The 27,391-nt window shown below is 42.6% G+C and overlaps 1 protein-coding gene across 1 annotated transcript in view; it reads left to right on the top strand.

Moving 5' to 3' along the window:
- The window catches only part of COMMD10 (COMM domain containing 10), a 432,679-nt gene extending 407,224 nt beyond the window's left edge, over positions 1-25,455 (top strand). The window contains exons 7-8 of the mRNA XM_044275908.1: positions 12,528-12,587; positions 22,646-25,455. Coding sequence (XP_044131843.1) covers positions 12,528-12,587; positions 22,646-22,684 — 99 coding nt within the window. The 3' untranslated portion in view covers positions 22,685-25,455. The remainder of the gene's footprint in view (positions 1-12,527; positions 12,588-22,645) is intronic.
- The last annotated feature ends 1,936 nt before the right edge of the window (positions 25,456-27,391 follow it).

Here is a 27,391-nt window from a genome sequence, read left to right as displayed (position 1 = left end):
ATAAAATCTACAGAATATCAAACCCAAACTTTAGTGAAGAAGTCCGGGTTCGGGTCTGGGTACCACATTCAGTTTTTTCTTACGCGGGTGCAAAACGCATTGCACTCGCGCGGAAAAAACTGAACAACGGAACGCAATCACAGTCAAAACTGACTGAAATCGCACGATCATCTGGCCCCCACCCGCGACGCCCGTGTGAAGGGGGCCTAAGTGTAACTCTATCTTCCAGTGTCAGAGCAAAAGCAATACTGTAGGTCTTAGGTGACTTTTGCCTGGGGAAGTGCACTTCTCCTTGCATCTCTGTATGTAAAGCTTTGCATTTCTATATAATTGAATGTACAACATATACTGCATACTTAATGGACATGTCTACATTTACGTTTTATACTATACATCATTTTTATATGGTTTAGGCCTCATGCACACGGACGTTTTTTTTCACGGTCCGCAAAACGGGGTTCCGTTGGTCCGTGATCCGTGACCGTTTTTCCGTCCGTGGGTCTTCCTTGATTTTTGGAGGATCCACGGACATGAAAAAAAAGTCATTTTGGTGTCCGCCTGGCCGTGCGGAGCCAAACGGATCCGTCCTGAATTACAATGCAAGTCAATGGGGACGGATCCGTTTGATGTTGACACAATATGGTGCCATTTCAAACGGATCCGTCCCCGTTGACTTTCAATGTAAAGTCTGGAGTTCTGTTATACCATCGGATTGGAGTTTTCTCCAATCCGATGGTATATTTTAACTTGTAGCGTCCCCATCACCATGGGAACGCCTCTATGTTAGAATATACTGTCGGATATGAGCTACATCGTGAAACTCATTTCCGACAGTATATTCTAACACAGAGGCGTTCACATGGTGATGGAGACGCTTCAGGTTAGAATATACAAAAAAACTGTGTACATGACTGTCCCCTGCTGCCTGGCAGGTGCTGCCAGGCAGCAGGGGGCAGACCCCCCCCCCCCCCCCTGTTTTTAACTCATTGGTGGCCAGTGGGCCCCCCCTCCCCTGTTGTTAACTCGTTGGTGGCCAGTGTGCGCACCCCCTCCCTCCCTCCCTCTATTGTTTTAATACATTGGGGCCAGTGTGCGCGCGCCCCCCCAACCCCCCCTCCCTCCCTCTATTGTTTTAATACATTGGGGCCAGTGTGCGCGCGCCCCCCCAACCCCCCCTCCCTCCCTCTATTGTTTTAATACATTGGGGCCAGTGTGCGCACCCCCCCAACCCCCCCCCCCCCCCCCTCCCTCCCTCTATTGTAATCATCATCGGTGGCAGCGGAGTAGAAGATTTTCATACTTACCTGGCTGCTGGCTGCTGCGATCTCTGTGTCCGGCCGGGAGCTCCTCCTACTGGTAAGTGACAGGTCTGTGCGGCGCATTGCTGTCACTTACCAGTAGGAGGAGCTCCCGGCCGGACGCAGACATCGCAGCAGCCAGCAGCCAGGTAAGTATGAAAATCTTCCACTCCGCTGCCACCGATGATGATTACAATAGAGGGAGGGAGGGGGGGGGGGTTGGGGGGGCGCGCGCACACTGGCCCCAATGTATTAAAACAATAGAGGGAGGGAGGGGCGCGCGCACACTGGCCCCAATGTATTAAAACAATAGAGGGAGGGAGGGGGGGTTGGGGGGGCACGCGCACACTGGCCCCAATGTATTAAAACAATAGAGGGAGGGAGGGAGGGGGGTGCGCACACTGGCCACCAACGAGTTAACAACAGGGGGGGGGGGCGCACAATGATATTCAAACTGGGGAGGGGGGGGGGGTCTGCCCCCTGCTGCCTGGCAGCCCTGATCTCTTACAGGGGGATATGATGGGGTTAATTGTGCTATCATATCCCCCTGTAAGAGATCGGGTGCTGCCAGGCAGCAGGGGGCAGTCTTGTACAAAGTTTGCAGTGTATTCTAACTAGAAGCGTCCCCATCACCATGGGAACGCTTCTGTGTTAGAATATACTGTCGGAAATGAGTTTTCACGAAGTGAAAACTTAGATCAGAAAAAGCTTTTATACAGACGGATCTTCAGATCCGTCTGTATGAAAGCAACCTACGGCCACGGATCACGGACACGGATGCCAATCTTGTGTGCATCCGTGTTCTTTCACGGACCCATTGACTTGAATGGGCCCGTGAACCGTTGGCCGTGAAAAAAATAGGACAGGTCATATTTTTTTCACGGCCAGGAAACACGGCTCACGGATGCGGCTGCCAAACGGTGCATTTTCCGATTTTTCCACGGACCCATTGAAAGTCAATGGGTCCGTGAAAAAAAACGGAAAACGGCACAACGGCCAGGGATGCACACAACGGTCGTGTGCATGAGGCCTTAATGAAACTAGGGAAAACTATACTGATGCACACACAGATAAAGAGGACGAGGAATGCATTATGTTATGTAGTTTTTGTTCTCTTCTTTTTAGAACACCACTTTTCCCAACATTACTGTAGTGTCTTTGTACAAGTTAGCGTGAAATGTTTTACTGCTGTATAAATCCACGAAGATCATTATAGCCGGCATTCCATTTAATAACAGCCACTAGGTTCACGGTACCTATTGATAAAGGTTAAAGGTAGACTATACCCTGAAATAATACATGAATATGAATAATGTTGTGACGGTCTATTCGGTAGTTTCACCCCTTCTTTCTTGGGCAGCTGTACTTTATTACCATCAGAATCGGAAATGCTCTCTCCGATTGCTTGTGCCGTACAATAAATGCTTTCCTCACACGGCAATACGGCTGTATTATTTACTGACTACTTTGTCAGGTATGTCTTGAGATGAATGGATCCTTCTTCAGTTTAAGGATGCTCTGGCTTTGAAACCACTTTATATATTACTGTTATTGGCTGAGACTGCTCTCAGAAGACTGGGCCAGTCTGAGTGTTTGAAAGGTATTGAATAGATGACTGTCCTGCTGCAGGTCTGTACGATTCTGCAAGTCTAATCATATATACTGCTCTATATGTCAGCGTGCTGCTAGATCTCAAGCGGACTACTCACCACAGAAATATTACAGGTCCTTTGGATAAGTACATATTCTGGCTTCACAAAATGGGGTGAATGACATTGAGATGCCCTAAATTTACAGTACCATTTTCCAGTGCTTGCTTACCATTGTTACGTTTCTGGAATTATATTCATGGGCAGAGAATTGCTGGAATAAGAAAATTCTACATTGTGTAGATTTATGGAGAAAATGTACAAGAGGAATTTATCAAGTGATTTGTGACGCTTTTGTGGGATAAAAACAGTTGCAAGTTATGGAGCACGTCAAATCTGCACAATAATTTGCAACTTTTCTCACAAAGTGGAAAGGGGGAGAACTGTAAATGGGAGGGTCCCGCACGTTTTCACTAAATGTAATAATGCAGAAAATGGAGCAAAATGTGGCCCAAATCATTGCAGCTTCCTCATAGCAAGCATATATTTTATTTTCTGGCCTGAAGGGGTTGTGTCACTTCATCGAATGGCATTTATCATGTAGACAAAGTTAAAGGAGTATTCTGGTTGGTTAAAGGTATCCCCTATCCAGAGAATATGGGACCCCTACCAATTATGAGAACATGGGCCCCTACCCCCTGCAGCCCCGTTCAGCTCCCCTGAAAAGAATGGAGTGGCCGGTCGCACATGCGCGAAGCCACTATATTCATTTCTATGGGTACTTGGCTATCTCCAGAACTCCCATAGAAAAGAATGGAGCGGCCGGTCGCACATGCGCGCAGCCACTATATTAATTTCTATGGGTACTTGGCTATCTCCAGAACTCCCATAGAAAAGAATGGAGCGGCCGGTCGCACATGCGCGCAGCCACTCTATTCATTTCTATGGGTACTCGGCTATCTCCAGAACTCCCATAGAAATGAATGGAGTGGACGGTCGCACATTCTTTTCAGGAGAGCTGCAGGGGGTATGGGGCCCCCCTTCGTGTAATCGATGGGGGTCCCAGCTGTAAGACCCCCACTGATCTGATAGTTATCTCCTATCCTGTGGATAGGGAATAACTTTAACAACTGGAATACCCCTTTAATACAAGACACTTACTAATGTACTGTGATTGTCCATATGGTCTCCTTTGCTGGCTGGATACATTTTTCCATCACATTATACACTGCTCGTTTCCATGGGTTACGGCTAGGGATGAGCGAATCGACTCCGGATGAAACATCCGAAGTCGATTAGCATAAAAGTTTGTTTCAATATTGTATGGAGCAAGCGCTCTGTACAGTATTAGTATGTATTGGCTCCGATGTGCCGAAGTTATTATTGCATAATAACTTCAGAAATTGATTTATACTAGAAAAAAAAAAATCCCGAACTCGGGTTCGGTGCCAAGGTATGGCATTTGGTGAAGTGAGACGACCCCTTTTAATGATAACCAATGCTGAAGCAGATTTATTAAGAGGTGTGCAGTTTGGCACATTGTGCTTCAGAACGCTTGAGTATAAGGGTGCCTTCACACATGCAGATCTTGTTGCAAAAATCTCTGCAACTGAAATTTTGTACCATTCATTTGAATAGGGGTTGTTTTGGTGTCAGGCACATGGATTTATACAAGCCATTTTCAGTTAAATGGTACCGACTTGCAGTCCCAGAAACTTATGCAATAAATCTGCCTCTTGTGAAGCCACCCTAAGACCTCTTTCACACGGGCGTCGCATGTGAGGGGCGGATAGGATGCGGGTGGGGTGAGTTTTGTATGCGATCGTGTTGCATTCTTCATTTTTTTCCGCACAAGTGCAATGCATTTTGCACGTGTGTGAGAACAAACTGAATGTGGTACCCAGACCCAAACCCGGATTTCTTCACTCAAGTTCGGGTTTGGGTTGGGTATTCTGTAGATTTTAATATTTTCCCTTATAACTTGGTTATAAGGGAAAATAATAGCATTCTTAATACAGAATACTAAGTAAATTAGGGATGGAGGGGTTAAAAAAAACGTAATAAAGAATTAAACTCACCTCATCCACTTGTCCGCGCTGCCCAGCTCGTCTTCTTTCTTCTTCTTTGATGACCTGAGAGAAAAGGACTTTTGGTGACATCACTGCGCTCATCACATGATCCATCACAATGGTGATATACCATGTGATAGACCATGTGACGGACCATGTGATGAGTGCAGTGATGTCACCAAAGCTCTTTTTCTTCCCAGGTCATCAAAGAAGAAGAAAGAAGACGAGCCGGGCAGCACGAACAAGTGGATGAGGTGAGTTTAATTATTTATTTTTTAACCCCTCCATCCCTAATTTACTTAGCATTCTGTATTAAGAATGCTATTATTTTCCCTTATAACCATGTTATAAGGGAAAATAATAATGATTGGGTCTCCATCCCGATCGTCACCTATAAACCATGTGTGAAAATCGCACCGCATCCGCACTTGCTTGAGATTTTCACGCCATTCACTTCTATGGGGCCTGCGTTGCATGAAAAACACACAATATAGAGCATGCTGCGATTTTCACGCAACGCGCAAGTGATGCGTGAAAATCACTGCTCGTGTGCACAGCCCCATAGAAATGAATGGATCCGGATTCTGTGTGGGTGCAATGCATTTACCTCACGCATTGCACCTGCGCGGAAAACTCACCCGTGTGAAAGGGGCCTAAGACTGGAGTATGAAAATCCATTCTTAGTGATTGTCTACCACAGTGTTTTAGGCAGCCTAGTTTCTAAGAATACACTGCCTAACTTCTATAGTCTTCTCAATAGTGCCTCGATGCAGTACATTCCCAGCAAGCGGTCTTTCTAAAGGTCCTTTTACATATGACAAATCACAGGCAGGTATCAGGAATGAATGAAATGTTTCTGATAATCACCTGATCACTGAGCCAACCATCTCCTCTGCATGAGGATGAACAACCACTACTGTGATCATTTATCTTCATGTAGAGTCTTTGTTTGTTGGCAATGCTGCCAACAAATCATCATTTTATGTTCCACATAAAAAACGTGCTCCCTTACGAACGTGCATTTGCTAGTTTTAGCTTTACAAGGGACAATTATTTTGTTTGAGTGTTTGCATAAAAGTTTATTCTCAATAATTTGCCACGATCCTCTGTGAAGGGACCTTAAAATATGACCTTCAGCTTAAGAGTGTCTTCATATGCTGCAGATTATGTTGCAGAAATGTCTGCAACTGAAATAGTTCTATTCATCTGGACAGGGCTTACAGAAATTCTTGTGCTTGCTGCCAAAACAGCCCATGCAGATGAATGCACGCATGTGAACGTACCCATTTCTGAATGGAGTAGTAATGGAGGACCAGTGCACCGGTCACTCCTATGAAACGGATAGAGAAGAAAATGCAGCTTTGGACTGAAGTGCATTATCACACGCCCAGTGATCCAACATTTATCACCTATTCTGCAGATAGGTGCTAAATGCATTTCGTGGGCTAATCCCTTTAGGGCCCATGCACACGACCGTATGTATTTTGCAGTCTGCAAAAAACTGATCGGCAAAAAATACGGATCACGTCCATGTGCTTTCCGCATTTTGCGGAACGGAACAGCTTGCCCATAATAGAACAGTCTGTAATGCGGACAATGATAGGACGTGTTCTATTTTTTTGCGGAATGGACATACGGAAACGGAATGCACACAGAGTAACCTCAGTTTTTTACGGACCCGTTGAAATGAATGGTCCCGCATACGGTTGACAAAATACGTTTGTGTGCATGAGGCCTTAAATTGGTTGTTTCTCCAGAACCTGGCCTATTTTTGTCCAAATGTAGTAACAAATGGGGCTGAGCTGTAATACCAGACACACTCCAACAATGGAGCTGTTTTGGGGAGAAAAGCAGACCTTTCTTTATAATCTTAGATAACCACTTTAATGAAGAATTACCATTAAAAGAGGTTGGCCACTTTCTGGTTACAGTTGACCAATGTTTTTGTAAGATGATTTATATAGCCCTTACTAATGTAACCTTGGTTGAAATTTTGCACCAGTTTCAATATTTCATAAGGTATTTCCTCTTGTTGGCCAAGTCTTTTGTGCTGTCCACAAGATGGCTGCTGATGGAGTGTCATGTGATGAGGCAAATTGCCTCCATGGGATGTCTCCTCCATTCAATTGCACTGCATCTGCCACCTGCACTTGTTCTGTTGGGAGTTTAGTACAGGTGCAGTGTGTTTGAATGGAGGAGACCATCACATGGAGGTGATTTGCCTGGTCACATGACCCTCCATTAGCGGGCATCTTGTGGACAGCTCAGAAGATTTGCTTAACAAGGGGACTTGGCTTATGAAATATAGCAAATGGCGCAGAATATCAACAAAGGCTATCATCTTATGTACACATTGGTCAACCCCTTTAACTAAAGGCAGAAAGGGTAACCAGAGAATACAGTGGCAAGGGTGGTCAATGGCGCTAGTTCTTGCCATACAGTGGTATGGTTTTGCTTTCTACATAGCTAAATCCAAGGGTTCACCGAGCTGGCTATACATTGATTATGATATCGGTCACTAGATTAAGTCAATCTACCACACTTCGTACTTCATTATCTGCCTGTCCGAGGCTTGTTTACTCAGCAGTGGGAGACATCATTTTGATTCATGACTTGGGAATGGGCTTTTTCTCTTGCTGTTGCTGTCCATCTGTTGTAGGTGCATGATCACCAGTGTAACATTCATGTGCATGAAAAGTGATGTGTTTCTGAAACCGATCCCAGCTGTTGTATGTGCGCGCCAATATTAGATGCAGCTGCCATTATGTTGTCCAGCCAGCCGGTGTTATAACATGCAATTTGTTTCCTTGTACAGTTCCTTTATCTTTACTGTAGAGACGTGTTTTTCTTTCCTGGTAGATTTCACGTGTAACCTGTTAAGTGGTTTATATGTGATCACACGTGCCAGAGACGATTATTCTTAAACTGTTGCAGCTGGAATGCAGATTTGCCGGCTTTTCTGCTTTCCAGGGGCTGTTACAGGTTGATGACCATGACTCCATTCTGTACAAATCTACATTGAGACTGTGTTCACTAAGAAGTACAGGCCCTGCTGATATATGTGAGATACATCCAGCACAGTGCCTTGATAAAAAAAACTATTCTTTATTGGTCACTTAAAAAATGATCAATAAGGTGCAGATTCACATGCTACGCATTTCGAACAAAGCCATGTTGTCATTCATCATCCGTCAGGGAGCAGGCAGGAGCGTAACTACCATAGCGGCAGATCATGCGACTGCTATGGGGCCCAGGGCAGGAGGGGGCCCAGTTGGGATCCTCTCCTCTTCTACTGGGGGTGAAAATTTGGTCAGGACTCTACTCTCTAAAGAAACAACTTTTAGCAAATGAGGCAGTGGAAAAAATGGCCCAAGGGTCATTTAAAGGGGTTTAGGCGGAAACCCTTCTGTCCTGTGTGGGGGGCCTGGTTTGATCCTTGCTATGAGGCCCTTACTTCTCTACGTACGCCACTGGGAGCAGGTAGGTATGCTAACCTCCACAGGTCCAACCAGGTAAGGGGGTCTGGCTGTCCTTTCTGAGCTGACTGCACCTTACGGACATCCTTTTAAGACATGATCAACTAAAAATAATTTTTTATCAAGATGGATTTACCTCACGTGTTTTACCATTTCCCCAGAACCTGTCTATGATGTAGCGGTGAGCTGGATGACTTTCCCTTCTTGGTTGTTTGGTTACATATACTAGCCTGAGGGCATCCTGTAACTTCTGTCAGGGCAGTGGGGATCTAGGGATACGTTTGACATACTGTATACATGGGAGTAGGGATGAGCGAATGTAATATTTTGAAATCCGTTTTCAGTTTGTGTTGTGGTATTTACTGAATTGCGTTATGGATTCCGTTACCACGGACCATAACGTAATTCTATGACGGAGTACATAACGGAATGCCTTTAGAGTCATTCCGTTATTCATTCCATCATAATATAAGTCTATGGCCTGCATAACGGATCCGTCCGGTTTACGTTATGCAGGAGAGGACTCCAGCATAACGGAAACCGGACAGATCCATCAGGCAGGGCATAGACTTTGATTATGACGGAATGAATAACGGAATGCCTCTAAAGGCATTCCGTTATGTACTCCGTCATGGAATTACGTTATGGTCCGTGGTAACGGAATCCATAACGCAATTCAGTAAATACCAAAACACAAACCGAAAACGAATTTCAAAATATGAAATTCGCTCATCCCTACATGAGAGCCTAACACTGCAGACTGTACTTTTTTTTATTTCTTTTCTTCTAAAACATAGTGAACATAGGCCCTTTAGATATACTGTACGTCATAGTGTTATCTTTGGTTGCTAAAAAATTGCTCGAGCTTGTTTTTTTCTTTTTCACAAAGACGCTTCAACCCAGGCTATGTTCACACACCTTACTTACAACTGCCGCATATTCTGCTGCAGAAAATGTAAATTTTTCCAGTGTAATCTGCAGTCATAATATCACCAACAACTTCAGTAGTAAAACTTCACGGTTGTGTATTTTTACGCAATTGTTTTCAATTACACTTGAAAATTACATGTTTCTTCTATCAAGCGCACTTTAGCTGTGTTGGGCTACTTCCACATCTGCATTGTGCTGTCTAGTTTTCAGATCCAGCACAGGATCTCAAAGCCGCAGCACAACGCTTCAGTTTTGACCCCATTCATTGTCAATGGGGACAAAACTGAACAAACCGTAACGGAGTGCACCAGTTGGTGACGTTCCCATGCCGGACACAAAGCGGTGTTTTTGTGTGCGGCATGGGAAACTGAAGAAGCTGGATCCGGCACCAAAAACCATGTAAGTGAAGGGTGCCAGATCATTTATTTATTTTTGGACACAAAAAAAACTGATCCTGCGCCTATTGACAATGGTTTTAGTGCCGGATCCGGTTCCTTCATTATTAGAACGGAAGCGTTTTGCTGTGGATTTGAGATTCCATGCCAGATCTCAAAACCGGACAGCAAAAGCACAGACGTGAAAGTAGCCTTAAAATAGCTGTTGGTATTTTGCTTCCTTTTGGTGGCATTTCCAACATGCTGTTCTTGATTACACGGATCAAGTCCAGAATGGCCGCCTTGCTATACCCTGATATGGCTATGAGGATTGCACTTGATTATACACTAAATGTACAGTTGGTAAAAATGAAGAAGGGAAAATAATTCCCCAATATATTGTATCTTCATTTGTATGCATTCTGTTGAAATTCATTGCAGATATTACTTATAATTTACTCCTGACTGCAGCAGGCTCTATGCAGAATGAATTCTAATACTGTGTACTAGGTGTACTGGTATTTATGTGGGGTCCTCTAACTTTCTCCTCGTGCTATTAAATTTAGTGAGGAGCTGACGGGTGGAGAAGCATTAACATGTATTCACTTTAAGGAGAGTTAATGCATTATTGACTTTGCATAACTCTTGACAGAATAGTAATGAATCTCGTGGCTGGGTCTACTGTACAGAGAGGAGGCTTCCGCGTTCGATGGGTCGCGTGAAGCGTTTTCCAATCAGTAAAAAATAGGCAATGCTCTTAATCAGCCTGATGTCAACCATACGTGTAATCCATTGTAGCTTTTACCGTCTTATTTCTTCCTGGAGAAATGATAGCTTTGCCAGTTGTCTTCAGCTTGCCATACGCTAACCTTGCATTGTTTGATGGTTCAGAAGGTTTGGGTCTGTTCATTATCATGGCGCTCTCTATAGAGTTAGGTGCTGGCGGTAGGTTACCAGACCAGCAATACAATTGAAAATTGAAACTTCCGCACACTCAAAATCATGCTCAATATGTTATTTTTGGGGTCTCATCTTTTTAGGTGCAAATCAGATAGTAGGCAATCGTTATCAATCCCCAAAGAGTAAAGGTGGATTTACACCACATAATTATCAGGGCTGAACATTACTATAAAGCACATTCCCGATAATCTGCCTGAATGTGCGGCCGATCACCTGATAAATGAGCAACACGCTCGTTCATCGGGTGAAATAATCTTTCATGCAGCAAATTAAAGGGCATCTATCAGCAGGTTTGTACCTATGACACTGGCTGTCCTGTTACATGTGCACTTGGCAGCTGAAGGCGTCTGTGTTGGTCCCATGTTCATATGTGCCCGCATTGCTGAGAAAAATTATGTTTTACTATGTGCAAATGAGCCTCTAGCAGCCCCTTTACTCCTAGGGGCTCTGCTCTCTCTGCAACTGCAAAGTCCTCTGAACTTTAATTGACAGTGTAAACGTTGTCACTGCCTGGCTCTGTTAATCAAAGTGCAGAGGTTGCGGTAGTTGCAGAGAGAGCTGAGCCTTTTTGTGTAATGGCAACGCCCCCGTTGCTTGAAGATACTCATTTGCATATATTAAAGCTTCATTTTTCTGACAATGCGGGCACATATGAACATGGGACCAACACAGATGCCGTCAGCTGCTAAGCGCACATGTAACAGGTCAGCCAGTGTCATAGGGACAAATCCGCTGACAGATGCCCTTTAAATGATCATTTCTGGGCAGCAGATTGTGCTGTGTAAATAGGGATCTGCCTCCCAGAAACAACAAATCTGTATGAAGACAAGCGATGGCAGTAGCCATTGCTCGTCCCCATACAGTGGAGGTGATTGCTGCATGTAAGTGAAGCTCTTTCCTCCACTGACAAGCCGGCAATTATCTAGAAGGAACGGCCCATTCCCAATAATTGCGTGCTCAGTCAAGCAGCTAAATCTGCCTTAAAGGGGTTTTCCAGGCTCCTTATAGTGATGATCTATCCTCAGAGTGTAGCACTCGTGCTGGGTTACTGCAGGTCATTGCTATTGAACTGAACTGTATCTGAGTTGTAGTAACCCAACACGACCACTACACTTTGAACAGAGCTGTGCTGTTATTCCCGTGCCAGTGCCGCTGGGAACAGCTGATTGTGGGGGCGCGGGTTGTCTAGCACCCACTGACCAATTACTGATGACCTGTCCTGAGGATAGGTCATCAATATCTGAGGCCTGGAAAACCCTTATAAGACATGAGGAAAGCATAAAGGTGTAATCACAGTGGCGAGCCTGCTAAAACATTGCTATGCGTTCCTCATGTCATACTGTCAGTTGGGCTGAAGAAGGTCTGCTGACTGAAAATGCTCACCTATATTCTGATTTGCCCCCAAAAAGATAAAAATCCTATAAAAATGTATAGGACTCGATATTGCAGAGTGCAGAAGTTTCAGCAGATACAACAGGAAAATCTCTCAACATATACACCAAATGTCTAGCCCAGCCATATGCCACGCAAGTACGTATATAGCTCATTCACCTATTGTTAAAACCAAAGAGTTTACAGAAAACGTACATGATATGTATTATCAGCAGTGGACAGTGAGGCCGGCCATATTATAGCTGAATTGGCTGTGTCGCTACGTGAAAGCAGCCTAATTCATGTATGTCAGCAGTTTTGATTTAGCGCTTTTCTTTGTATATACAGTTTATACAGTGCGGGCCATGCCTGTACATGACCATTGTGATCCACAAAGTGTGATATGCAGAAGTTTTTGTGTTTTCTGGCATTCAGGTAATTAGCCTGTCTTTTCTTCTAGAACCTGGAGAAGATATTCGTGGAGTTTAACCACCAGGAGCTTTTGGAGTTTTATAACAAGGTATGTATTGTTCGCCAACCTGCCTTTTCATCTGATCTCCTGCGCTATTCATGAACCTGTGGGTGTAGAGCACATCTGTTCATCTTCACTGCTTTGCCAGCGGGTCCATGATGAGCATATGAGCTGCTAGAATGCCGGTTGCTTTAGTAGAAAATACTACGCATCTTTTATTGTCATTGTCTCTGCTTGATATAACACATGTGTAGGCTGCCAAAAAAATCCAGGAGCATAGCAAGCATCCTGTGAAAATTCTGAGATGTTGTCGATGCATATGTGCTATTCTTGCATTGACATTCACTGTGTGATATTTCTAATACAATGCTTTCTCAGCCACCAAAGGTTTTAGTGAGATATCCCACTGTGCATACCCAACTGTATGCTTAAATCATTTCTTTTTCTTGAAGAGCACTTACACCCAAGATGGAAAAAAGCTCATATCCGAGTAAATTAAAAGCGTTTTTCAGGAGTTTAATATTGATGGCCTTTCCTCTGGGTAGGTCATCAGTATCTGATCGGTTGGGATCTGACTCCCTGCTCCACCGCTAATCAGCTTTTTGAAGAGGCCATGGTACTCTGGTGAGCATCGTGGCCTCTTCCTAGGTCCTATGATGTTCCATTCATCAGTCACGTGGCCTAGGCGCAGCTCAGTCCCATTCTAGTGAATTGACATGGGCTGCAGTACCAAACACAGCCACTATACAATCAATGAACGCCGTTGTGTTTGGTAGGCTGTGAAGCGTCCACAGCGATCAGTGGAGCACCTCTTCAAACAACGGATCAGTGGGGGTGTCAGGTGTCAGACCCCCACCAATCACATATTAATAATCTATCCTGAGGATAGGACATAAATGTCAAAATGTAGGACAACCCCTCTAAGGGCTACAATAATGGTAGTAAGAGTTTGGTTGTAATTAGTACTTTTGATGGCTTTTTCCATACAGAGTTATTGCCTTTTTTGTTACAGTGGCCATCCTTATAAAAGTATCAAACAATATGGCTACACTTTCTGTGGCTGTTGAAATAGATTTTTAAAAAAGTTTATATTTCTTTGAGGACAACAAATAATTAGAAAACCTTACATCAGGGATCAGCACCCTGCGGCACTCTAGCTGTTGTAAAACTACAGTTCACAGCATGCTCAGTTTAGTTTTAAGGGAGTTACAGCTGAAAAGTGTGCACGCTGGGAGTTCCTGACCTCTGCCTTTTATATTGAGCTAGCCCCTAATTTAGTAATGTATGGCCATCTTTTGAAATCTTCTTTAAAGGCGTTGTCCAGTCTGAGAAGGCAACAGGATAACAAAGGGCATCCACCTGCAATTAAACAGTGATCATTACTTACCTGGCAGATCCTGTTTTCCTGGCTGGGATCTGTTTACCTGGCTGCAGCGGAGACTTCACATCGACAACATATAACAACTGTAGACACTTACCTCAGTGGGGCACCAAAGAGGCCAGTGATTGGCTGCAGTAGTCACATGTTGTTGATGTGATGTCACCACTGAAGCCCTGTAATCAGATCCCGGCCAGGAGATCCGAGTGGCGGCATAGGATCTGCTAGGTTAGTGATAATCACTTTATTTATTGTGGATGGATCCCCTATGTTGCCTGCTTTTCTCCTTAAAATCAAAATAATGTCTTCATTACAGGAAGATAATGGGTATTTTCATACATCAAATGTAGTGTGATATATTAGTATGCAGAGATTACCTTTTGCACTTCAAATTGAAGCTAAGGGTTATTCTATTCTTGATAGATTTAGCTATTACCTCCTAAGTAAAGCCCTACGCACACAACTGTATATTTGGTCCGTATCTGAATCGCTTTTTTTGCAGATTTGATGCAGACCTATTAATTTCAATGGGGCCACAAAAACTGCAGACAGAACACCGTGTGCTGTCCGTTTTGCAGACAAGAATAAGCATTTTTAACATAAGGGCAGGGCGTGCGGAACTGGTTAATGAGGACAGTTGTGCGCATGAGGTCTGACTTAGGCTACTTTCACATTAGCGTTCGGGGCTCCGCTTGTGAGTTCCGTATGAAGGCTCTCACAAGCGGCCCCGAACGGATCCGTCCAGCTCTAATGCATTCTGAGTGGATGCGGATCCGCTCAGAATGCATCAGTCTGACACCGTCTGCTTGCAGCGTTCAGGTGTCCGCCAGGCCGTGCGGAGGCAAACGGATCCGTCCAGACTTACAATGGAAGTCAATGGGGGCGGATCCGTTCGAAGGTGACACAATATGGTGCATTTTTCAAACGGATCCGTCCCCATTGACTTTCAATGTAAAGTCTGGACGGATCCGTCTGAATACAAATCACACTTAGACCTTTTTTAGTGAAATATAATGCGAACGGTTCCGTCTGAACGGATCCCATCGTCTGCATTATAGGAGCGGATCCGTCTGTACAAATACCAGACGGATCCGCTCCGAACACAAGTGTGAAAGTAGCCTTACACACAAAAGTATTCCCAGAGAAGGAACAGAGAAAATGTGCTGTCATTAAGTGCAAATATGTCAGCTATTTCAGGAATAATGGTCACATGTAGAATACAACCATTACATTAAAAATGTCATTCAGAACCTAAATGTTCATGAGTAATTCACAGCAAAAGTTAAACGGCAAAAAAATATAATCTATGGAGAACAAAGAAACTGAAAGTCATAAAATAAAGGAAAAGAGTGAAAAAAAATCTGATGAATCGGGTAGTAAAATATGAAGTGTTTCTAAAATAAGGTAAAATAATAAGAAAAGAATATTAGAACATGATTTATATAACCTTTAACAAGACACATAAACCTTCACAAGAGAAACTAGTAAAAAACATTTTCTATATTAAAGTTTAATGAACAAAAGGAATAGAAAAGAGAACTGAACATAATGTATAAAAAGAAGCTAATAACATTCAAAGGATTTCTACAATAAAATATGGATAATTACAGAAGAGATAAAACTACGTGGAAAGAGCCACGATGAATAAGTAAACATAAATGAATTAATATACGTATTCTAGGTGAAAAATATTGGATTATTTATAATGGCTGAAAAGTTCTAAAATGGATAATGAATGGCAAACATTTCAAATAATTTGATCCATTCCTGGTTTTGTAATTTTATGGGTTATAGCACCTAAACAAGTGAGTCCTCTACAGCAAATTGTTTTAAAATGTCAGTCATTTTTTTTTAAATATATTAAAGCAACATCTTCTCTCATGAAAAAACAAATGAGATTACACATTTCATTCAGTGTCTAATTCAGATTATTTTTAAAGTTTGACTTAATACATTAATGACATTTTAACCTAAAAGGGTTGTCCAACATTTAAGTGCATTGTACCCCCCCCCCACACACACTCGCTGGGACCTGTCAAGGGAAGCATACTTACGTACTCCCCGCTGCATTATTTGCCAATGTTACCTAAACAGAAAAAAACTAGAGTGTTAATAGGGGTTGTCCAAAATCAAAATGTAACCCAAGAAGGGTAGGGAATGCCATTAAAAAACAAAAGACCCAGTGATCATTGCAGCCAAGTAAACAAGGCCCAATGGGGAGGACCGGAACAGCATCAGTAGAATTTCAGTGCATGTAAGCTAGTTTCACACTAGCTTCAGGGGACTCTGGCAGGCTGTTCTGATGGGTGAACAGCCTATCGAATCCGTCCTGCCGCTAGTTCACGTGTGCTCCCACACTGCCGCTCTGTCCCCATTGACTATAATGGGTGCGGAGTTCCGACAGCAGCACACGCCGAGAGGCAGCCAGACCAAAAGTACTGTATGCAGTACTTTTAGTCTGGCCACCTCTCGGCGTGCACTGCCGTGCTGCCACCGGAACTCCGCCCCCGCCCCCATTATAGTCAATGGGGACAGAGCGGCAGTCCAGGGGCACATGTGAGCTAGCGGCAGGACGGATCCGACAGGCTCTTCACCCGCCGGAACAGCCTGCCGCTAGTGTGAAAGTATCCTTACCTGGTAAGTAATAAGAAATTTTGTTGCATTTTCCCCCATGGCTAGATTTTTTTTCTGTTCTTGGACAACCCCTTTAACTTTAAGAACTCTTTGCTAGAAGCTTTTATTTTAAAGGGAATATCTCCATGTCACTTTTAATGGTACAAGGATTAATAAAACATTGGTGGATGTAGAGATTAACTAACCTTTTAAGCAACTTTATTGCTTGATAGTGGGAATAACTAAGGCATGGCTGGATGATAGCAATGACTGGACAGTTGACTTGCAAGGTTACAGTCTGTTTAGAAAGGATCATAAAAACTGAGAACGGAGGGGTTTGCCTTTATGTAAAGTCCTGTCTAAAGCCGACAGTCTGGAAAGATATAAGTGAGGGACATGAACATGTGGAGTGACTGTGGGTCGAAATACATGGAGGCAAAAACAATAATAAAACATTGATAGAGTCCAAGGCAAATCATAATGAGGTCATTATTATGGGGGACTTCAACTTCCATTATATAGATTGGGAAACTCAAACCTGTAGACCTCATAAATAAAACAAGTTCTTGGCAATAACCAAAGACAACTACCTTTCCCAACTGGTTCAGGATCCAACTAGAAGGATAACAATGCTGGACTTGGTATTAACCAATAGATCTGACAGAATAACAGATGTGCAGGTTGGGGACACCTGTTAAATAGCGACCATAAAATAATAACCTTCCAATTATAATTAAAAGGAGTGTTTCTTCAGGTAAGCACAAAAAAAACAAAATTTGACCAGCTAAGGCTACTTTCACACTTGCGTTCAGAGCGGATCCGTCTGAGACGGATCCGCTCATATAATGCAGACGGTGGCTCCGTTCAGAACGGATCCCTCTGCATAAGGCCTAGTTCACACGACCGTATGGCTTTTATTGTTTTTTGCGGTCCGTTTTTCATGGATCCGTTGTTCCGTTTTTAAGTTCCGTTGTGTTTCCGTTTCCTTTCCGTTTTTCCGTTCCGTTTTTCTGTATGGCATATACAGTATACAGTAATTACATAGAAAAAATTGGGCTGGGCATAACATTTTCAATAGATGATTCAGAAAAAACGGAACGGAAACGGAAGACATACGGATGCATTTCCGTATGTGTTCCGTTTTTTTTGCGGACCCATTGACTTGAATGGAGCCACGACCCGTGATTTACGGCCAAATATAGGACAAGCTCTATCTTTCAACGGAACGGAAAAACGGAAATACGGAAACGGAATGCATACGGAACACATTCCGTTTTTTTTGCGGAACCATTGAAATGAATGGTTCCGTATACGGACCGTATACGGAACACAAAAAAACGGCCCGTACACCCGCAAAAAAAACGTTCGTGTGAACTAGGCCTTATATTGTTAAAAAATTTCTAAGTGTGAAAGTAGCCTGAACGGATCCGTCCAGACTTTACATTGAAAGTCAATGGGGGACGGATCCGTTTGACGATTGAGCCATATTGTGTCATCTTCAAACGGATCCGTCCCCATTGACTTACATTGTAAGTCTGGACGGATCCGCTTGCCTCCGCACGGCCAGGCTGGCACCCGAACGCTGCAAGCAGCGTTCAGGTGTCCGCCTGCTGAGCGGAGCGGAGGCTGAACGCTGCCAGACTGATGCATTCTGAGCGGATCCGCGTCCACTCAGAATGCATTAGGGCAGTACGGATGCGTTCGGGGCCGCTTGTGAGCCCCTTCAAATGGAGCTCACATGCGGACACCCGAACGTTAGTGTGAAAGTAGCCTAAGAAAGGCAATTAGGGACAATGTCTCAAAAATAAAAATGCAGCCACAAAATTGAATTTTTTAAAAGCATCCTAATGTCTTATTGGATTAGAGGGTGAGGAACAAGAAAAAAAACCTGTGTGGATAAATAGAAATGTAAAAGGAGTAATAAATGACAAAAAGAAAGCATTTAAATCACTAAAACAGGAGGGTAGTGAAGAAGCATTGAAAAACTAAAAGGAAAGGAAAAAAATAAAATATGTACAGTACAAGACAGATAAAAGTAGCCAAGCTGGAGGCAGGGAGGCTCATTGCCAAAGAGACTAAAACTAACCCTAAAATGATCTTCAATTATATAAATGGTAAAAAGTTTATACCAGAAAGTGTTAGCTTTTTACAGAGTGATGAAGGAGCAGTTGTAGAGGGCGATGAGGACAAATCAAATGTATTAAAAAAAATATAAGGTTTCTCCACTGGAATATGAGGAAAATGAACTGTCATATGAAATGCAGAGTGTAAAAGTAAACCGCCCATTAAAAGTGGCCTGTCTGACCTAGGAAGTTCTTACCCACCTACCCTCCGCACATTGACTATAAACGTCCGGGAGGTGGATCTCTATCTCTGAATGGACGTTTCTGAATGTCCATTCAGAGATCGCAGCTGCACGCTAATCGTGCAGCTGGAGAGTGGGTTGCCCGCTGTCAGTGACAGCAGGGCAACCCTGAGAGAAGGCAGGGACAGTTCCCAGGTGTCCCTGCCTTCTAGATCGCTGTACCGGCCCGGTGGTCATGTGACCATCTGGGCCGGGAGAGTGCAGAAGCTGTCGGGTCTTTTACAGACCTCGATCAGCCCTGCACTGAACCTGTACAGCCTCTCTAGGGGTGTATTTCCCCTCTATCTGTGGGTACTATGTCAGCCCCAGTTAAGGGGAAATCAATAGTGGGAAAAAAAAAACGTAAAGGTCTTGTATGACCTTATTGGGGACGGAAAGTGTAAAATAAAAAAATAAAGTGTTAAAAAAATAAAATAAAAATAAAAAAAAGGTTTTACATGTAAAAAAATAAAGGAATATATATTTTTTAAAAATAAATAAAAATAAATTAGACATACGTATTTGATATTGCCGCGTCCGTGATGGTCGGCTCTGAACATATATCACATGATCCACCCAGTCTGATAAACACCATACATTTTTTTAATAAAAACTGTCAAAAAAAGCCATTTTTGTCACCTTACATCACAAAAAGTGCAACACCAAGTGATCAAAAATGCGTATGTCCCACAAAATGGTACCAATAAAACAGTCACATCATCCCGCAAAAAATTAGCCCCTACATAAGAAAATCGCTCAAAAAAGTAATATAGCTCTCAGAATATGGACACATCAATAATGTTATTGTGTAAAACTTAAATAAATAAGAAAAAGTATACATATTAGGTATCGCCACGTCTGTAACAATCTGCTCTATAAAAATGTCACATGACCTAACCCCTCAGATGAACGCTGTAAAAATAAATGAATAAAAACTGTGCTAAAACCTTGCCCCATAAAGTGTTATAATGAATGATCAAAAAATAATATGTACCCGAAAATGGTACCAATAAAAACATCAACTCTTCCTGCAAAAAACGAGCCCCTGCACAAGACAATCGGCAGAAAAATAAAAATAAATATGGCGTTCAGAATATGTAGACACAACAACATTATTATGTAAAACTGAAACAAAGAAAGTACACATATTTGATATCATTGCGTCCGTAACAACCTGCTCTATAAAAATTGCGCATGATCTAACCTGTCAGATGAATGTTGTAAAAAATTAAAATAAAAACTGTGCCAAAACAGCCATTTTTTGGTTACCTTGCCTCACAAAAACCGTAATATAGCACTATTAAAAATCATATGTACCCCAAAATAGTACCAATAAAATTGGCAACTTATCCCCTAATTTCCTAAATAGGGTTACTTTTGGGGAGTTTCTACTGTAAGAGTGCATCAGGGGGGCTTTAAATGGGACATGGCATCTAAAAACCAGTTCAGCAAAATCTGCCTTCCAAAAACCATATGGCGCTCCTTTTCATACGTGCCCTGCCGTGCGCCCTTACATCAGTCTACGACCACATGTGGGGTGTTTCCGTAAGATGCAGAATAAGGGTAATAAATATTGAGTTTTGTTTGGCCGTTAACCCTCGATGTGTTAAAGAAAAAAAATGGATTAAAATGGAAAATCTGCCAAAAATGTGAAATTTTAAAATTTGATCTCCATTTTCCTCTAATTCTTGTGGAACACCTAAAGGGTTAACAAAGTTTGTAAAATCAGTTTTGAGTAACTTGAGGGGTGTATTTTCTACAATGGGGTCATTTATGGGGGTATCTACTATGTAAGCCCCACAAAGTGACTTCAGACCTGAACTGGTCCTTAAAAAGTGGGTTTTGGCAATTTTCTTAAAACTTTTAAGAATTGCTAAGCCTTCTAACGTCCTAAAAAAATAAAATGACATTTCCAAAATGATGCAAACATAAAGTAGACATATGGGGAATGTTAAGTAATAAATTTTTTCTGAGTTATCACTTTCAGTTTTAGAAGCAGAGAAATAGAAATTTTGAAAATTGCTAATTTTTCAAATTTTGGGGTAAATTTGGGATTTTTTCATAAATAAAGGTGAAATATATTGATTCAAATTTATGACTATCATAAAGTACAATGTGTCATGAGAAAACAGTCTCTAAATGGCTTGGATAAGTAAAAGCGTTCCAAAGCTATTACCACATAAAGTGACATATGTCAGATTTGGCCTGGTCAGTTAGGGGGCAAATGGGCAAGATGTGAAGTGGTTAAAAAGATTAAAATAGACAAATTACTGGGTCCAGATGACATATACCCCCTTATTGTAAGAGTATTACATAATGTCATAGACAGACCCTTATTTCAGATTTTTAAGGACTCTATAATAACAGGGAGTGTTCCACAGGATTGGCACTTAGCAAATGTGGTCACAGTATTAAAAAAGGGGTAAAAAACAGAGCCCGGAAACTAGTTCAGTAGTTGCTGTTCCTGCCTGAGACCCCTCAATTTGGCTAAATCTTGGCATAGCAGATCAGTACACTGTAGCGATGTGCTATGTTAGTATTTAGCCAAGGGATCACAGGCAGGAACAGCGATGTGTGCTCCTGCCCGTACATCACTCGCTGCATCCCCACAGGTGAGTCTGAACACTCGTATACTGCTGATTCTAAAGTGGAATGGGTGCCTATTTCTTTACAAAATACATTAATAAAGTTTGTTGGAAAAAATATTTTTAGGTCATTTAAAACATTTTAAAATAAAGTTACTGAAAAGTTTAGTTACTCTTTAAACATGGTACATCAAGAACAGTGTATTCTTAAAAAAAAACTCCAGTGCAAATGTCCCTGCGGGCTCATGCACACGACTGTATCTGTTTTGCGACCTGCAATGTCCTCTACTTGTCTGCGAAAGGGACAAGTATAGGACACGTTATATCTTTTTTGCGGTGCCATCGAACCGACATACAGATGTCAACAGCACACGGTGTGCTGTCTGCATCTTTCGTGGCTCCATTGAAATGAATGGGAACCACAAATGTGATTCATGATCAACATTGCACATAATAAAACTAATAAAACTTCTGACCCATACAGAGTCCTAATAGGGTAGACACAGATTTCTCTTCTGCACCTCTGTATGCCTTTTCTCTGTTGGAAATATAGAAACAGTGGCAGGGTTCTAGTAGAAAAAAACCCTCCATAAAGCAGCAGCCTGTGCTTCGATCTGTACTACGGAGTCACAGGGACTCCATGCCCCACAGTCCAGCCTCCTGCACCCAGGTCTGGTGTGTGCAAGAGCAAAACCTATGTGTTCCAAGATCAGTAATTAGCCAGTGAGGTATAGATCATTTCAATGTATTTAACCCAAATATATTGTTGTAGACTGTAAATTTATTGACCATGTACACCAAACATGAATGTATATTGCGGGTATTTGCTGAGAGTTTAATTTCCAACTTCAGTAAGAGCCCTAATTTACCTCGCTGTGCACAGAAGATTAAGCACAATCAAAGATGAATTTTTTTTATCCTCAGCGGCTCAGCCTCCACTATAGTGCCAAATGAGAAATCGTAATTTGCCATTATAAAAAACAGGTGTTCAATTCTCTGCAATCCCGCATATTCATTTAAGCTTTCAAATGAAATGGCTTTTTATGAAATAGATATTGTACGACTCGGCTACGGTTTTTAATAACTCTACGCAAATACATTTAATGTGCATAGCTGCAACGCTGCTTCGTCCAGTGTGTAAATAATCTTTATATATGAAATCTCTTTTCTGTTTTTTTTTAAACAGCTCGAGACTATCCAGGCGCAGCTGGATTCCCTTACGTGATGTCTTAAAGATGGGTTCTTCCACGGCACTCCTGCCACCTCATTATTTTCTATAGAAGATAGATTGCCAAGCTGTGTTTGTTAAAAGAATCAATGGACTGCTTCTTGTAAAATTATATGGCTTATCTCCTCTTAGAGTAGCAACATTAGCCGAGGGAGATCATTGCGAGGAATGCCGAGAGTCTAATTGACTCTCTGGTTGGTTTCTGTGAATACTGGGCACAACATACATGATTGAGATAGCACAGAAGGAAGTGATGATCATTCTAGTTCATACTTCTACCATACCCCTAATATAGAAAAGTGAGGTTTATCTAAAGCAGAAGTTTACAAGTAGCTTTGAGCCAAGGGTGGTGTGTCAGATTTACAAGATCCCTTGATTTTATTTTATTTTTTACATACATATGCTAGCCATTGCACATGTTGGCAATCTGTACTGTCCTCAGACTGCATTTCTTGTGAAGATGTCCAAGCTTAAACCATTGAGAAACTACACTATCATCCCTCAAATCACAAGCCCTCCAGATATCAATGTCTCTATAGTGGCTGATGGATCTCCTTGTCACTGAAAAGATGGAACCATCCAGTCAATTCCAGCCACTCTGGATAATAGACATGCCAAGCCAATAAAATTATCTTGACATTCAAGGAACATGGTCTAGATATGCAACTGGAGCCTATATCGGACAAATGGAAAAGATTTCTAACATGTCACCATCTCTTTTGTCGCTATTGCGATCGCTCGTCCTCATACAGCTGCATTGTTTCTGGGCAGCAGATCAGTGTTTAGATAGCACAATCTGCAGCCCAGAAACGCTCGTTCATCAGGTGATTGGCTGCACCTTTAGATGTGCAGATTGTCGAGAACACGCGTTCGCAGCAACGTTCGTCCCCGATAATCTGTCCGACTACCCGCATGTGTAAATCCACTATTAGTTAAGTCAATTATCAGTGTTACCAGTGAGACATTACCTTGTGCAATGGTCCCTCAAGATACAGTAGCCTCGGGATACAATATTTTCAACATACAGTGGCCTTTTCTGGGCCATTGTACGGTAATTTGAAACTAGACTCCGCATACAATGTCTCAGACCCATATATCGAACCAATCAGCATGGCCAATTCTCTGGTAAAACACCTGTATTGGTTGTCTAGTAGCTCCTCTGGGGTGCTACATGTTCTGTACCCCTCCCTCCCTGTACCCCTCCCTTCTGTGCCAGGATGACCTGCTCCTTTGGACATTGGGTGAGCTGTGGCTCCATTTTATTTTTCTGGTACTGTATGTAAGACCCTGAAGAAGCTCATGTTCATGCCACAGAAAGTGTTGTATAGCTTCCACAATCTATCCCTATCTACATAAGGACTTGCTTTTTGTGTATTACTTATGTGCTTCTTTTTCTTCACTTATTCTTGTTTTGGGATTGTGTTTTTGGGCTTTGGAACCAATTACTGGTTTTCCGTAGAGTTATGGACTTAAGCTACAAGGTTTTTCAACTTGGTTGTCCAAGAACCAATTAATATTGTAACTTGAGGGACCACTGTACATTGTAACTAACTCTCAGCTGTGAGAAGCTGGAAGGCAGAATGGAGTTTTAACATCTGAATATAAAATGTGTTGATGATCTTGAAGATGGCGAGGAACTAAAGCACAACAAACTTTTATCATACAAGAAGCAAAACCTCTATTTTCATTAGACTGGGAACCCATTTAAAGCCTCTTGCACACGACCATGTCGGTATTTCTGTCCGCAAACGACGGATCCGTAAAATGTTTATTCTTTCTTCATGGTCTGTAATGGAAACAATTACAATGATGCCTGTTCTGTCTCACCATGGACACCAATATTGACTGAAGGACCCCCCCTTGACTCATAAAGGGGTCTGTTGGGTTGTGATGGGAAGAATAGTGCTGCAAGGTACACGATTGTTCCTGTCATGTTCAACAGAACTGTTGGTGGAGCCTATATACTAGTGTGTACTTGATCTAATCCAGGGATGCCCAACCTGCAGCCCTACAGCTATTGAAAAATTACAACTCCCAGCATGCCCTGACAGCCTACAGCTATCAAAGCATGTTGTGAGTTGTAGTTTTGCAACATCTGGAGGGCTGCAGGCTGGGCATCCCTGGTCTAATCTATAATATAATTTTGGCGTAGGATTCTTTGCTTAAGGCCCCATTCACACAACCATGTTTTTGCGTAGCGAAAGTGGACCCATTCATCTCAATGGGCCAGCAAAAAATATGGACAGCACACCGCGTATGTCTGTTCTGCATCTCTGCAAAAAAGATATAACATGTCCTATTCTTTTCCATTTTGCGGACAAGAATAGGCATTGTTATAATGTGTCCGCTAAAAAGCAGATGCAACACAGACATCATCCGTATTTTTTGCAGACCGCTAAATACATACGGTGAATGAACCCTGACATTCTGCTTTAGAGATTTAGTTTGCTTGTTATACTGTCATTGTAACTATTTGTTACAGTGAATAGAATGACTAGTAAACAAATTCGGATTATATGTACCATCATATCTGTGCTTTGTGTTTGTGCTACATTTGGACTCTTTAAACGCGTCTGTGATAATGAAACCTACAGGCCGTAGCATGTCCTTGTTTTTCTGACAATACAAACTGTTGCTGGATTTACAGTACATTACTTGTAACACATTATTATTCACATTCACTGCATAAATGTTGAGATGACATCCCCGATGATCTTCCCTTTGGGCTAGTGTTGCAAAATAAAGTGACAATTTGAAAGAACTGGAAATCTTAGCTGAGCGTGAATGTTATTGTACTGTTTATCTCTGCCCATTTTATGCATTATGGGTACAAATCAACAGCTGAGCATCAGTGCCTCACTATGCAGTAAAAAACCCTCGGAGTAAAAGCAAGCTTAAAAAATGGAAATTCAAAATGCTGGTTAAAGGGTTTCTACCACTTCAGTATGACCAAATTAGCTTTCAGACACTAGCGATCTGCTAGTGTCTGATCTCCATAACCATGCAATTCTTAGACCTTTGTGTGGAGCCGTTTCATTAAAAAACTAACTTTTATTCCTATGCAAATGAGCCTCTAGGTGCTATGGGGGCGTCTTTTCAGCACCTAGAGGCTCGGTCTACTCACACTGTATGCCCGCCCATCTCGTCTTGAATGCCTACCTCCATCACAGCCATCGGACGAATTCACGCACCTGCGCCGTTCACTTCTGTCATCGGCGCAGACGCAGTGAGTAAATGATGTGCTCCTGGTGCCGGATTCCTCACAGCACCTGCACCGACTACGTCACAGTGAGGAAGCCGGCATCAGGAGAGCGGCCTTCACTCACTGCACCTGCGCCGAAGACAGAAGTGAACGGCGCAGGCGCGTGAATTCGTCCGATGGCTGTGATGGAGGCAGGCATTCAAGACGAGATGGGCGGGCATACAGTGTGAGTAGACCGAGCCTCTAGGTGCTGAAAAGACGCCCCCATAGCACCTAGAGGCTCATTTGCATAGGAATAAAAGTTAGTTTTTTTATGAAACGGCTCCACACAAAGCTCTAAGAATTGCATGGTTATGGAGATCAGACACTAGCAGATCGCTAGTGTCTGAAAGCTAATTTGGTCATACTGAAGTGGTAGAAACCCTTTAAATGATAATATGAATTCATTTAGTGATGCAAAAATAGTTATTTGCCATTTCATTCTCGGAATATGAAGGAATTAAGGGGGTCATTTATTAAACGCAGACGTCCTTTGCACTGTAAGCTTCGACTTCTACCCGCTCACGCGAAGTCTAAACAAAAGTGTGGGTGGTGTGGGAAGGGGACTGCCGGCAGGCCCATCTCATTTACCATTTTCTACACCTGTTTTAGCATAGAAAATGGTCTAAATGTAAGGCAGCTAGGAATCTGTCTTGTATTTAGAAGTGGCGGAGGGTCCACCAAAGTTATGTAGAGGCCGGCAGATCCACTGCCAGGTATGAGGCTTATTAAGACGGGAGTCTTAAACGCTGGTCTTATTTAAATTTGCCCCGAACTTTAAAAACATTTATTACTGTACCTCTTACAGCCATACAGAGGCAATTCGGAGGGAATCCTTTTTTTCAACTTGCACAATGCATTGCAGGGCTTTCACGTAGCGATTGCTTCAGTCTCGAGCACGGATGCATTGCTCTATTTCAAGGGGCCGCAAGAAAAAAAAGAAAGTTGATTGGTGTTAGTTTTCAACAGCCTATTACACAGGCCGATCCAAAGTGAATGGGGAGGAAAGATCACAGTCATTGCTCCCTCATTCGGTTCTATTGATTATCAGTGGCACATCCCTGATTACATAGGGAGATGTGTCCGCGATTATTGTGCATCTGTCATACTGATAAAATATGCAAATAAGCTGACAAACGAGTGATTGCTCATTTATTAGCTGATTAGCAACAAGATTATACAAGCCATATATCAACGTTCCTGTGAGCACTTGTTCCCAGTAATTGGCCTGAATATCGTGCAGTGTAATAGGGGCTTAAAGGGATTTCCCAGTTAAAATGAGTTTTTATCAAGTTCCTGCAGCATGACCCCTCAAACAGAAGATTCATGCTTAGCTGCTCCCTGCCGCTCCCATGGTCCGTTCTGCGCCTGCTCTCTCCATCCTACAGTCCCCGTGCTGTTGGCATCTGGTTGGCTGTGGGCATGGTCACATGCACCGCTTCAGCGGTGATGTGGCCACACAA

Source organism: Bufo gargarizans, chromosome 1 (assembly GCF_014858855.1).
Source record: "Bufo gargarizans isolate SCDJY-AF-19 chromosome 1, ASM1485885v1, whole genome shotgun sequence".
Lineage (NCBI taxonomy): Eukaryota > Metazoa > Chordata > Amphibia > Anura > Bufonidae > Bufo > Bufo gargarizans.
This window is presented reverse-complemented; position numbering and strand designations above follow the sequence as displayed.